The sequence below is a fragment of the Podarcis bocagei genome, assembly GCF_964188305.1.
Source record: "Podarcis bocagei genome assembly, chromosome: 3".
In the NCBI taxonomy this organism is placed as follows: Eukaryota; Metazoa; Chordata; class Lepidosauria; order Squamata; family Lacertidae; genus Podarcis; species Podarcis bocagei.
In genome coordinates, this window is record NC_138127.1 from 36,606,103 (window position 1) to 36,620,935 (window position 14,833).

General features: G+C 44.0%; 1 protein-coding gene across 3 annotated transcripts in view; it reads left to right on the forward strand.

The window, feature by feature from the left end:
- The window catches only part of NR2E1 (nuclear receptor subfamily 2 group E member 1), a 30,693-nt gene that overhangs the window by 10,887 nt on the left and 4,973 nt on the right, over positions 1-14,833 (forward strand). For 2 of the 3 annotated variants that reach the window (XM_081186657.1, XM_081186656.1), the window contains exons 2-8: positions 402-547; positions 3,641-3,728; positions 5,716-5,951; positions 8,383-8,529; positions 13,186-13,282; positions 13,685-13,834; positions 14,712-14,817. In XM_081186657.1, the coding sequence (XP_081042783.1) occupies positions 402-547; positions 3,641-3,728; positions 5,716-5,951; positions 8,383-8,529; positions 13,186-13,282; positions 13,685-13,834; positions 14,712-14,817 (970 nt within the window). The remainder of the gene's footprint in view (positions 1-401; positions 548-3,640; positions 3,729-5,715; positions 5,952-8,382; positions 8,530-13,185; positions 13,283-13,684; positions 13,835-14,711; positions 14,818-14,833) is intronic. The other variant, XM_081186658.1, reaches the window with a different exon arrangement.

Genomic DNA, 14,833 nt, shown 5'->3' on the forward strand with positions numbered 1-14,833 from the left:
AAGATTCCTGCAGTGCAGGCAGCCTCGTTAGATGGCTCTCGTGGTCCCTTCCAACTCAACAATTCTATGAAGTCTTCACCCAGCTATACAGCTAAACTGGGTGACTTCGGGCCAGTCACTGTCCCTGAGTCTAGCCCTACCTCGCAGGGCGGTTGTGAGGATGAAACGGGGAGGGGGAGAACCACGTAAGCCGCCTTGATCTCTTTGGATGTTAGGTGGGGTATAAATGCCCTCCTTCTCATCATCAGAGGACTTGCCTGGACTTGGGCCTGAGGTCGAGCTGCATCACTGGTTACTACTGGAGATGTCCCCGTTATCCTGGCTGTGATGCCCATCGCGGACTTAACCATGCCAGAGGGCTGACCTTCTTTTCTCTCTCTTTCTCTCGCCTTCGCCCTCAGGCCGGATTTTAGACATCCCGTGCAAAGTGTGTGGGGACCGCAGCTCCGGCAAGCACTACGGCGTCTATGCCTGCGACGGCTGCTCCGGGTTTTTCAAGCGAAGCATCCGAAGGAACCGCACTTACGTCTGCAAATCTGGGAACCAGGTATTCACCCCCAGCCTCCTTCCGCCCACTTGCCCTCCGTTCGGGGCCAAAGCCAATCCTCGCTTTTCTGGGCGGGCGCCACCAGGGGAGGAGCTCGCGATCTCCACCCCCCCCCCGTCCAGTGGGGCGGGAGGTCGAGGGGGCGGAGTGAAGCCGGCTTCGGAGGCCGAGGAGTCTGGGGTGGCTGGAAGAGGAACAGCGAAGGCACCATCACGTGGAGGAGACTTAAGCAGAAGGGGGTCGGGAGGTTGGCTGCGGAAAGAAGGAGCTTCTTTGTAAGCCGCCTGGAGTTCCTGTCAGGGGAAAAGGCGGCGTCCAAATATTATTAGACCACTTCAGAATCCAGGCACAGGTCGGAACGCTCCCCAATAGAAAAAGAAAAGAACTCCCTGCAAATAGAAATCTAGTATAGCAGGCTGGACTGGAACATTTCTCCTCGTTTTCTACTTGCAGGAAATGTTGCTTTTTTCTGAGGGGCTTTTAAAAGCAGGGCATCCAGCCTGCAGGATATTCGACCAACTTTAGGACCCCGTTTCCACCATCTAGTTCTGCTGCAAGTGCAGACCAGGCCAGAGAGAGAGAGACTTTGCTCTCCCGGAACGCTGCGTTGGGTGTTTTCCATCGCTGCTGCCGAGTCCCTTGTTCCTAAGTGTGCTTGGAAGATTCCTGGTAAACCACGGGATTTCCAACCACCAAGTTTAGGGTGGGGCTGCCAAACTCAGTTGGAACCAAATTTAATTAAAACTCCCATTGCAAGAAACCAAGCAGGATTTTTTGAGCATTTAAATGGCATAGTTACAACTTTGGTGGGGTGTTTTTTGGTGGGGGGGTGTTTTAAAAAAGAAAATCTCAAAAACATCCATATTTTGATCTCTCTTTCTCTCTCCACCCCCGCCTTTCCCCCCTCCGCAAAAGTTAAACAGCCCTCGAACAAAGGAGAAGGATTCTTACAAAATGAATGGAAGGATTAGAAGGGAGCTCGGGGGCTCGAGAACAATCCAAAACTCATTGTAAAACAAGCTACTTTAAATACTGAGCATTTCTTCATTGCCTCCACTCACAGGCCAGTGATCATTTCAGCCTCTAACAGCCATACTCACATGCCCATTATTCCCTGAGAAAACGGAGCAGAACCAGTTCCAAAGTTCCATTACTCCAAAGTAACCGATTACTGCTGTTGGACAGCAGCATGTGTACCAGGAAAGGAGCCCTGCTGGAAACCAAAGGTTGCTTCTGAGTAGACATGCATGGGGTCCGGGTGCAGATCTTTTGCAAAACAACTCTTTTGCTTTGCATGCTTTGGCCACGGGGTGCGGGGAGAAGCCCTCAGAACAGAGTCAGATTTGCTTCCGAGTAGAAAGGTGCTTAAGATTGGGCTGCAAGCCACCCCTCTCTCGGTGCAAAGCTAAAGCAATGCTGGCAATTCACCCCCGCTCACAATCTGGCTGGCGGCTCTCCCCTGCCTTTAACCGAGGTGTGGCAAATGGAGGTTTAAATGGGTGCAGCTCGCTTCGAATTGTGGCGCAGCGGTTGCATGTATAGATGAACTCCGGCCAAAATCCACCGGACCTTGCTTGGCCAGAGGATTGGAGGGAGCGTAGCTCAGCGGCAGAGCGTCTGCCTCGCACATAGAAAAATCCCAGGCGCAATTCCTGGTGTCTTCAGGAAGGTCCTGCCTGAAACTGGAGAGCAGCTGCTAGGCACTCTGGACAAAGCTAGACGAACCTGTATAATGCAACTGCCTCTGTTCCTATGGCTGTTCTCTTGGGTTGCAATAGGAGGAAGCCTTGTTTTGAGCCAAGTAATGCAGGGATTCCAGTATAGCAGGGGTGGGGAAGCTTAGCTGGGGCGCTCCAGATGTTGTTCAGCCTCAGCCAGTATAGCCATTACTCGGGGATGGTGGGCATTATGGTCCAGGAACATCTGGATGGCCACAGGTTCCCCATCCCTGAAACAGAGTGCAGTAGGGGAAGTGATGCTTTGGAGGGCATTTAATAAAGGAAAACAGTTTCTTTTGGTGATCGTTAACGAGAACATCATCGTCTCCAACTGCCTTGCTCAAATAAGCTGAGGGATGCACGAAAGTGGGTTCAGCTTTGATTGCTTGGATTAATGTTCCCAGGCTAATAACATCTGATATTACAGTGAAATAATACAGCGGGCAGCTTCGCCTTTCTGGTCCTTTGCTCGATTTTGAAAGGGAATGGGGGACTGAGAAATCAGAGGGCACAATCTAGCGAAAGTGAAGCGCCATTGATTTCAGTGGGGGAGTAAAGCGCATGTCTACTGAGGAGTAAGTCCCACGGAGGATCCTTGGTCTTTCTCCTAACTAAGTAGGTATAATGATTGCAGCTTCCATCTAGCCTACTTAAAGGTGACTTAGAGGCACTTAGCTTTGGTTGGATCCTGCCCCAAATTCATACCAGCTCCCTCCGAGCCTGAGCCCTCAGATTTCAAACACCCACCCACAGCTCAGCAGGTGATGTATTCTGCACACCAAATCCTAACCATAGTGTCCACGCAATCCTATAGGACTGCACCCTCAGTCTGTAAAGTCTATTTAGTAGTCAGGTTCAGTTGAGGTCTGGACGCCTAGGGCATCCGGGATTTTTATTTTGTTTTTCTGACAGCCACGTTGTTTGACACAGAAGTCCTGCTCTTTACCGTAGGCGGTTAGGTGGAAATCAGTGGGAACATTTATTTATGACTCTGCGGGAAAAGCAAGGGGCAAGAAACCGAGGAATATGCGAGAGGAAGAAGATACTTTCTAGGGCGGCAGGTGGGAAGCTGGAGGATCGTGATCAGTCAAAGGCTCCAAGTGCCAGGGAGCTGTCCCGGGTGCTGAAGTCCATATAGAGATTTTAGAACGCCCCTTTAATGCTTACTCTTCCCCAGGGAATTTTCATAGACCCCTGGGAGGGCATCATTCTTCTTTTTCTGGCAATCATCCAGCACAGGTTCTAAAAGAAGTGAGAGTGGCAGAAGGGAGAAAGGGTCTACACATCTTAGTAGGATCCCCAGACACCTTCCTGTTTCAGAATTTCCTTATGGACGTTTTGTCCCCCTTTTCAGAAATATGTCTCTGTTTTTTAGGGAGGCTGCCCAGTGGACAAGACGCATAGGAATCAATGCAGGGCATGTCGGCTGAAGAAATGCTTGGAAGTCAACATGAACAAAGACGGTACTTGTGCATCCTTCCTCCTCCTCCTCCTCCTCCACCACCACCCCTAAAAAAAAACCCCAGAGAGAAATGGATAGCAAACATATCACGGGCTTGTGAAAACTATTGTCCAGAGAATGGATCTGTTCTTAGGGTTCCTATCAATATTGACAGTCTCCCAAAATTCTCTTCCTGTGACCTCTTCTAAGTAACTATATTTTCACTTTACAAAGCTAAACCTCTTAATCTGCCTATATTTTTGGCTTGCAAGGAAATGTCCACAATCAGACCCTTTTAAAATACAACTACTGACGAGGAAAATGATTGCTATCCTAAATGACACTTTTAAAGGCTGCAATCCTATGCAATCTTGCCTGGGAGTGAGAATCACTGAACTCAGTGAGACTTATTTCCAAGCAGACATGCATGGAAAGACTGCATACATACTCCCAGGTATGTCAGTAGGACTGTATATCAGGAAATGGACCCAAGAACCTCAAACAAAAGCTGTTAAATATCTACACTGACAGGGTCCCAGAATTCTGAACAGTCACCCTTCCAGCAGGGCACAATTTCAACTTATCCTGGCTGATAAAGAAAATTCAGCTGCCCCATCAAGCAAGCGATTGCTACTCACGGGGGAAGCATGTGCAAGTGCATTGGATGCATCTACCTGCTTTCCAAAGATCTGCCATTCCCATGCGCATATTGGTTATAGATGTCGCTGCACATAGGAGAGCCAACATCTTAATCGGTGATAGGGAGCTTTTGGATCTCCAGATGTTATTGGACTAGAAATCCTATCAGCCCTGACAGCTGGCCATTCTACTGGGAGCTGAAGCCCAAAGATATTTGGAAGGTCCTGGGTTTCCCATCCCTGATGAAAATGAGTGGGTGTAGATTGGCAGGGACAATATGCACCTGTGCATCTAGAGGAGCATCATCTAACTGATATTACATTATTGCTGCATTAGTGTTGATCAGGTTTGTGTTACCTTTGGCCTTCTAGATGTTGCTGAATTACAGCTCCCATCATCCCTGGCCATTGGCCATGCTTCCTGGGGCTGATGCAAGTTGCAGTTCAGCAAGCTGTGGACGGCCAAATGTTCCCCACTGCTGGTAGATGAAAGTACATGTCTTCATTTCCCTGAAGTTGTCCTGGTAATCAAACACTTCTTTTCTCCATGCTCTAAAATGGGGCTAGGATGCTTTACTTTTCCCTGTGTTGGGCAATTAATTTGAATTAGAGCTACAAAAATAAGAGATTCTCTGCTGCTCATATCAAAGTGACAATAATCAATATATATTTGAATACTGACTACCCAAAAAGGAAAGCTGTCCATTTTCTTTAGTGATATTCCTGTTGTGGTTGTCTATATTGGAATTATGTTCATTTACCTTTGAATACTAGTGAGGCTGCTTAATTTGTCAGTTATTCAGTTTTGTAAGCAGCAAGTGTTTGTCTCTTTATGCTTCATGTGGTCACTGAATATTTGAATTCTCCCTTAGTCATAATTTAAAATAGTTCCATATCATTGGGGATTTGACACTGAATATTTGATCAGTTAGTTCACATTACTAGATGAAATTCAGCTCCTACCCTAAAACAAACTCTTTATTCCTTCCCCCCTCATTCCACATCTTTAATTCTGTAAAGATCCCTTGTCTAACACATTATTTCTTTCCCTCAACGTAGAATTGCTGTATGAGTTTCCTTCCTAGCCAAATTAATGTTTCACTTTCCTCACAGAAGTTATATCTTGTATTCAATTGCTCTTCACTCTCAAGAATTAGAACATATATGAGCATGTCATGACATCACAGCAAGTCAACAAATAGTAAAGTGGTGCTTGAATATAGCAAACAACCACCAGAGTTTAGCGTCTTTATATATGATTAGAGATGTATCGCGCAGCAAGTTAATCCCATTAGAAGTTTTCAGTGGGCTTCGAAAATATTTTTTTTTTCAAATTCCAAGTAGCATGCTAATGCAGGTTTTTATTCCCAGCTGTTCAACATGAAAGGGGACCAAGAACTTCCACAATAAGGAAACAAGTCGCTCTGTATTTCAGAGGGCACAAGGAGGATAATGGAGCCACGCCACATTTCCCCTCTGCAGCTCTACCTGCCCCAGCTTTCTTCACTGCTGTTACTCAGCTGGAACCTCACAATCTAGAACTGGCTGCAGTTTCTACAACATCTGAAAGGCAGACCTTGGTGGGTCTGGCTCAACCAACTCCAAAGGTCAGCTCCTTCTTCTTCTTCTTCTTGATTCAAGGGAAATGCATCATTATTCTGAGAGACTTTAGAAAAAGAAACGAGACCTTGTGATAGTGGTATGGAATGAGGCCTCCTCAATCTGATTCCTCTTCATTTGGCTTGTGCAGCAATTACTTCCTGATAAATTAATGATGCTTTATTTGTGAAAGCAAGACTTTTGCACAATGCATTGGACTAAAAATGGAAGTCTCAGTGGTGTTTACTTCCTCGGAAGCCTCTTCAGGATGGCAGCCTAAATCAATAGTAAATTATTTACCGTATGTCTTAAAATATTATGCATATTGCAAAGTTAAATGATTGACATGTCTGGTGTACCATGCGGGAGTAAACTGGTCAAGCCATATGAACCATACTGCATATTGGTTCCTTTTCAATGCTAGCAGCCTGGTAGGTGTTCCAAATTGCCAGATAGTTCCAAAGTCACCAGAATGCCTTTAGGATGGAGCACAGATGGGTGGCCTTCATTCTTACTACTTATTCATTGACTGTATTTAATTAAAGTGTTTATACGCCATCCTCTCACAAAAGATCAGGGTGGTGTACAGCAATGTAAAAACCTTTAAAAGCAATATGAACCCATCATTAAAATTGTTAAGCCATACGATTGTCATGCTCAGTTTCCACCCATTAATGTATGGAGGAATAGTTTCACATGATGGCACTGCTGCAAACTTGTTGCTAGGGGCTCCAGCCCAAGCATAGGGCGTGGAATTCAAGGTACCACTATTACAAACGTTCCAAGTGTGCAAGCATATCAGCTTGCAAGAGAGAATCCCACCACTATCCCCCTGTGTGCTATTCTGGGGGTTTTCCTGACCCCAAGGGAACCAATTTCCTGGGGCACCTGGAGGAGAAGATGGGGAAAGTTCCACCTTCTTGCCAAGTTAAATCAACATCCCTCACAAACTGAGTCAGGACTGAGAACCAAGATAGATGAGATGCCAATTAGGTCTTTGGGGGGGGGGGACATAAAAGGGGGGACAATCTGTAATGGGACCAAGGACAGGGGCTAGGGGGTCTTAAATCTTTTGCATCTTGCTGTGGTCCCAATCTGAATCAGCCCCCAACACTATTGGCTGGGATTTTTAAAAATTATTTGCTGCTTGCCATGTGAGCATTTCAAGGTGCTACATATCACAAAACATTTCAAGATGCTGTATATCATAACATATACAATTACATTTAGAATCAAGTTCAATCAAGCTGTCAGTGGAATGCTTAACATGCATCAGATAGCAAAGGCCGTGATGAACAAAAACGTTTTACCTTGCAGTAAAAATGTTTCAGTCAGTGAGTGCCTTATTTCTGAGGGAGACATTTATTCTCTTGCATTTATATCCCACCTCTCTCCTTGTAATGGAATGCAAGTGGTTGTCAGGTGCTCCCCAATCCAGGCACCCATGAGACCCAGATCTGCTCAGCTTCACCAAGATGGTGGCCCCGTATGCCTTCATGGGAAGCATCCTAAGACATCCAGCAAACCTGAATTACCTTGCTTTGAAAAACGGAGTTTTACAAATATGTCAGGATGTCCCAGTTTTATTCTGACCAGTTTTAAACTGTTGCAGTATTGACAGTGGAATCCAAATATCGGAAGTACTCACATAATACTTATTGCTGAAGTATAAGCTTAGTGATGGTTACGGACATTTCCCTCAAACACCGTAATGTTTCCCCCCTGTAATCCATAACTGCCCATTTTTGCCCAAATTCATCTCTGAGGTCTGGACTACATATGCAGCAGAATAAGAGAAGGGGTGCATTTTTGAATGCTTCACCACATAAGAAAAATAAATCCCCTTGCAAGAGGAAAATGAGCACATCAGGGACAGAAAATCCAGCATGGTCCTTCCTCTGACTGTGCTAGTTTTTTACTTACAGGGAGAATGTTATGTCAGGAAGCATTTTAAAACACCCTTCACCTATAGTCTGGAATGGTAAAGTATATTCTACTAAAACTTCATTATGTTGCACGTGTAGATTTAGTCTGAGCATCAACCTTCCTAAATACAGGACCCACTTGCTATGCATGAAGTGTGAAAGGCAGGATGTGGTGCCATTTAAGCACATATTCAGTTCTTCAGTTCGACTTTTAATTGTGTATTGCCTTGATACTTGTCCAAACCAAACAAAATATTTACCACTCACCCTACCAAAATTGAGTATCTATGTAAATCAGCTTGGGGGGAGCATATCTTAAGGTAGTTGGTTAAGCCAGTGGTTCCTAATATCTCCCCCTACCATTTTTCTTCTTTCTTTTGTTTTGCTGATACCCTCCTTTGTAAGACCCAGATTCAATAATCAAGTACTTAATTAAACAATTAGCTCTTTGTCAAACATAAGCTCCTGCCTATTACCTTCTGAAATATTTTTTCATGCAACCTTTTAATTTTAGTACCCACACGAAGTCAGTGGCACTCCCATGTATCTCTACGAAGTGGCTACTGAATCTGTTTGTGAGTCTGCGGCAAGGCTTCTCTTCATGAGCATCAAATGGGCTAAAAGTGTCCCTGCTTTTTCTACTCTATCATTACAAGATCAGGTAAGATTTATATAGAATTGGGGCGGGGGAGGAAATGACAACATTTCTCTTAAGCTGATTGCTCAGTATTGAGTTAGACCATGTGATTATCAGTGCTGTTGTTAGCCAAGTGATGGATTAAAACATATACTTCATCCAGTATATATCCAGTATAATTTAAAAGGTTCCTTTTCAGTTGCCTTCTGGTCTTGGCTTACTTAATTACATAAGATGAGCCTGCTGGATCAGGCCAGCAGCCCATCTAGTCCAGCATCCTGTTCTCACAGTGGCTAACTGGATGCCTGTGAGACACTAGCAAGCAGAACCTAAGCAGAATAGCACCATCCGCTGCTGCTGCTGCGGTCTCCAGCAACCAGTATTCAGAAGCATAATGCCTCTGACAGTGGAGGCCGAGCAAAACCATTGTGGTTAGTAGCTTCACCTTCATGACTTGCTTGAGTCACCTGCAGCCGATTGCAGAGCAAAACCCCTTCTGCAAAAACTCTTTCTTTGTAGCACACCATGTACTGCAGTGAGTTGCTTGGTTGGAGTTTGTGGTTAATATTCCTGGCTTTTAGTAGGGAATTAGACTGGATTTATTTGTAAAGGGTTAGGCGGGTACAACATTCAGAACAATGGGGGGGTGGAATAGTCAAAGTCATAGCATAACTGAAAACAAAGGCAATCATTATCACGAAAGGTTACCAAACACAGTTATAAGTCCCTGCCAATGTCATTTGCCTATTCTCTACAGTTTTATGTGGGGGGCAAGTCTTGGCAAGCCTCCATGGAAGGTGAGAGAGATCCACAATGGTGGAGACCATCAAAGAGAAAGCCTTGCTTAGGGTTGCCAGACATCTGGAACTTCCTGGACATATACAGAATCAACAGCAGTGTCCGGGCGAAAATCGGTAAAACATCCAGGAAAATCTGGATGTACAGCAGCCCATGTTGGCAGCTCAAAAATGGCATTTTATTTTATTTTTTGCAGTTTTGCCAAAACTAAAAAAAAGGTCAACAACTTTTCTGTCCATATATTCGCTGAAATATAGCAGCCCTAGTCTTGCTTCATGTCTTAGTTCAGGGGTGTTCAGGCAGATGTGTTGCTTTTTAAAATCTTCAACAAAGCCGTAAGAGTTAATCAAACTGATTGTTTGGGTAATGCTTGCAGTTTATTGATGTTAGCACATTCCATTGCCACCCCAAAACCAACTTGGTTGGCAGAAACTCCCACGTGATCCCTTGCAGGAAGGTGTGGGGCCTCCAGCAGACTGCCAACTCAATGGGGATTGCATGAAGGTGTCATTGTTTTTTATTTTTTTGAAATGATTCCTCCAGGTGGGGGTATGCAGGTCTTCTGAGATTTGCATACTAAAGGTGGCTCCAAAAAGAGACTCTGGAAATGCAGAAACCATGTTAGCAACATCTATGCCTCCACATGGAGCTAACATTTAATACTACTGGCTTCTCTGTGTGATCTGTTGAAGCAAGAGTTCAGTGGTGCCCTGTGCACTCAAGGCAGACTATATGTGCATCTGAACTGTAGTGGTGTTACACTCGTGCGCTGTTGAAAATCAGTGGGACTCTAGTTAGTCATGTGCCTCCCTTCTCCCACTGATGTCAACAGAACTTAGGCAAAACTTTATTTGCATCAGGGCTACATTGATTCAGATTGGTATAGGAGTGGACTAGGTTTCTCAAAGCCAGTGGTTCCCAACTGGTGGTCCAAGGACCCAAGGGGGACCATGTAACCCACCCAGGGGGGTCCATGGCACCATTCACATAACAAAAACTACCAGAGATTTCAAAAGTAGGGGGTCCATGGCTTGGCTTTTGAAAAACAGGGGGTCTGCAGTACTTAGCTAATTTATATTTTTTTGAAAGCCATATTCCCCCTCCCTCACCCCCCAAAAACCTGACTTGTTTTAAACTATGTCAACTTAAATTGGGTGTGAGCAATAAGAGCATTAGCAATCCTAACCATGCCTACTTCCGTTGAATTAAAATGGTACTTACCTTAAAGCAAGCAATCATCTCTCTGCTTCTTCCTGCCTTATGGAAAAGACTACGTATTCCCCTAATTAAATTAGTTGCAACACCCCATCCTCCACATTCTTCCTTCCAGTGCAAATGCCCTGCCACCAGCATGGGTGACTTCTAATTAAGGCAAGGCTTCATTTGCTTTACCACAGAACTTTCTCCAAAGCACATACTAATTGAGGAACTGAGACCAAGAAAAGTAAAGGGGGAAGAAACTTTATCAGAAATGAGAGTCCCATCAATATACAAGGAATGGCTTAGTGCAGATTAAAGTGATCACTGAACAGAACTCTGTAAAATAGGCCTATTATCCATGTCAGGAATCAGATTATCCTGTCATTTTAAATGAACTGGCTGCATATCTAACATTCAAAATTAAAGGCAAGTTGCATGAGTTGTTACATGAAATTAATCCCTCTTTTAAAGCCCAAGGATTTCATTAACTGCACCATTATCCTCTCTGGGCTTTATAGATCAGACTGTGAGTTGCAAAGTTTCAGCTTACCCAAAATTCTGGACTGTGGATTTTTGTTTAGACATTTGTCTTCTGCTGTCCTCCCACTTACATCAAATGCAAGTCATAGTTCCAATAATCACAGTCAGTAATGAAGGAGACAGAAAACAAAGAAGCTGTTCCTTATACTTAAATACCGTATTTTTCGCTCTATAACACGCACCCGACCACAACACGCATGTAGTTTTTAGAGGAGGAAAATCCGTAGGCATGCCACCCGTAGGCATTCCCTCCATAACACGCACAGACATTTCCCCTTACTTTTTAGGAGGAAAAAAGTGAGTGTTATGGTGCAAAAAATACGGTAATTCTGTTGTTTATAACTTAGTCATTTGCACCTTAACTTGGGAACAGCAAAGACTTTACTTGCCTACTGCACACCTCCTATTATCGTAGATGCTGCACTCAGCTATGGGGGAAGATGTTGTGGCATCTTCAGTGCCAAAGTAAGATTCAGCTGCCTGTCCAACTGGATTCTGTATCTACATACAGGAATGCAGTGTCTGTCTTCTCCTTTGCCCCAGACAGCAAAATATTTTGGGCCAGCAGAGTGACTGGTCCTCAAAACACTGGAGATCAACTTTGTCAATATGGGAAGGTTGTCAAATTTTGAGTCCCAAGGGGCTATCAGGAATCTCAGATAAGAAGGTCACCTCTGGGTAATTTTGCCTCCCCAAGGCTGGGAAACTTGTGAGTTTTGGCCTTCTCCTGACCAGTGGAGAATGGGGTGGGGCTTCATAGACAGCTAAGCAGCTTTGTAGCAGGTTAGCCAACATTACCACCACCTGGTGGCTGAATACCATCATTATCCATAGAAGTGGTTGTTAGTGAAACCATAGTAGGGTTGCCATATTTCAGAAAGTGAAAATGTGGACACAAAAGTAAAGTTACCAGATTATTTTCAACTTCCTACTAAATAGATGGATTTGGTCAGGGGACTGATTTCTAAATCTGGGGACTGTCCCCGGGAGACGGGGACATCTGGTAACCTTACACAAAAGTTGTTGTGTGCCGGCATGGGCTGCTATACGTCTGGATTTTCCTGGAAATTTCAGCGATTTCCCGACCGGATACTGCTTAAGGGGGGCTTATGTCCAGGAAATTCCAGACAGCCCTATTGTACAGCAGGGAAAACAGCACCAAGGGATGCAGGAGGCCCAGTTAATTACAATGTCTTCTGGTCCCTTTTGTCCAATATTTGACAAGCTTTGTGTGGATTTATCCGGACAAAAGACTTGTGTAACACCAGCACTACCTGTGCAGTCCACGCAACTGCTTTAGCCCAATGGGCCACGCCTGTCCTGGAGAGAGGAGAGGGTACCTGGAACCACATGCGGTTACCTAAAGAAACCCAAGGAGAAATGATTATCTGCAAGTGCTATACAAATTATAATAAAACTTGTATGGTAGTCATATGTTTCCCTAACCAGATCAATTTATTCAGTGGCGTAGCGTGGGTTGTCAGCACCCGGGGCAGGGCAAGTAATTTGCGCCCCCTAACCTGTGGATTTGCGCCCCCTAACCTGTGGATTTGCGCCCCCTAACCCTAACCCCCAGATGTTGCGCCCGGTGCAGCCGGCCCCCCCTGCACCCCCCACGCTACGCCACTGAATTTATTACATTACATTGCAACTTCTTTGGGACAAATGACGATAAGAAGGTTGCAAAAACAAAGAGGATGCTTGGTTGTGGAAGTCAAATTCAGTCTGGAAAATAGGTCCCCGTCCCCCCCGCCGCCAATATTTTCAGTGGTGGGAGAAGGAAAATAGCCTGGATGGGCAATGTTCATTTTATATAAAGAGTAGCGCTTTTGTGCAACTTTCACATGTGGAGTGCAAGAAGAGCTTCATGTGTTTTTGGTTTTATGCAGTACCTTACAGCTGAAGCCATAGCTTTCAAGCAGCACCCCAGCATTAAATAGGTGGCATTTTATAATATCTGTGGATGCTCTTAATCAAGATGAGAAAGCAAGAACTGAAATGTCCCCGGCAGGAGTGGGGATGGGAGAAAACAGCGCAGGCATTTTAAAGCCATTTCTAAAACAACAGAAATTTACATAGTGAAATTGTTTATCAATCTATAAATTATACACCATGTTATATCGTACCTCTATTGTATGACAGCTGATGCTTTTGGAAGATGCTTGGAGGGAACTGTTTGTTCTAGGAATAGCACAATGGGCCATTCCAGTTGATGCTAACACTCTACTGGCTGTATCTGGTAAGAATTGCACAATTTAATGACTTTGTTATAGAAATTACCATAAAAATACATTACTGAAAAAAAGGACAACATGTAAAGAATAACAAATCCCTTCCGAACAATAGAGTTTACCTGTCATTTATAAATCTATATTTAAATGCAAATAATGTTGTTTTGTTGCATTCACGACTGCTTGCATTGTCATTTAAATGCAAATTACTGTGTTTGTTATCATCCAACAGAAGATTTCATACTAACTTTCCTACATTATAGTTAGTTTTGTGTTGAAGCGGATCTCAATGTAACAATGGAATAGCTATTGATACATGTGATTTTTATTTTTATTTTTTGCAAAAATCAATCCATAAAATACATTCAGATGACCTATTAGTGTATTTATTTCACATGTTTGTGTTCCAGGAATGAATGGAGACAACACAGATTCTCAAAAGCTGAATAAGATTATCTCAGAAATACAGGCTTTACAAGAGGTTGTGGCTAGATTTAGACAGCTTCGGTTAGATGCTACAGAATTTGCCTGTCTCAAATGCATCGTCACTTTTAAAGCTGGTAAGGGGAATATAAAAATACCGTAGCCTTTTGGGCATCTATCAGTAGGCTGTGCAGTGGCCAAGTATCCTACCTCCAATAGCAGATTACAGCGAATATCATAGATTAATGCTGTGGGCTGAAGTGCAGAGCCACTTCTCAACTGGGACACGCAGAAAATTCCAATATAAAATGAGTACCAATCCTTGTTCCTTGAGATGGGCTCTTTTAAAATTCCATGGAATACAGGGGTTTTTTTCAGGAAAGCAATTGTGTTTTCAGTTGCTGAAGAATTTAGCACATTGGTATCTTGATGAGTGTGAGTAATTTTGTATTGCAGAGACTACTGGGGGCAGACCTATAAACCCCTCACTAGCTTGGGTCCATCATACTTAAGAGTCATGTCTCCCTTTTCATCCTATTGTGAACTTTATGATTGACCAAGACTGGCCATCTAAATGCTGCCTTCCACACACCATATTTGGTGAGCATAAGCATTTGAAGATGGATTCCAGTATATTCTCAGCCCTTTAATGTTCACCAAGGCCCAAGCCTGAGTATCTTGTCAAAGGAAGTCCGCAAGGTTTTTATTTGGTTGGCAATTGGAGGTTGAAATGAAAACAAGTAACAGTGCTGGTCTCATCTGTTTAATGCTGCTAATTGAAAATGTGACACTGCTTTACACTTATTAAAATTTGCGGGAGCTTTCAGGGTGGGACACATGTTGACAAACTGAAATGGTAGAATGCCATAAGCAGTGAAATGGAATCACCAAGATGTGCCTTCATGCTTGTAGGTGGTGCTATGGAGTTAAGTGGTGAAGTGTAACATTAGTTGGCATCGAGTTAATATTGACTGTTCTGATTAATAAGTGAAGAGTGGTCAATCTGCTTTTCAGTACCTACGCATAGCGGTTCTGAACTCAGAAGTTTTAGAAATGCTGCGGCCATTGCAGCTCTTCAAGATGAAGCTCAGCTCACCCTGAACAGCTACATTCATACTAGGTGAGGACACTAGATT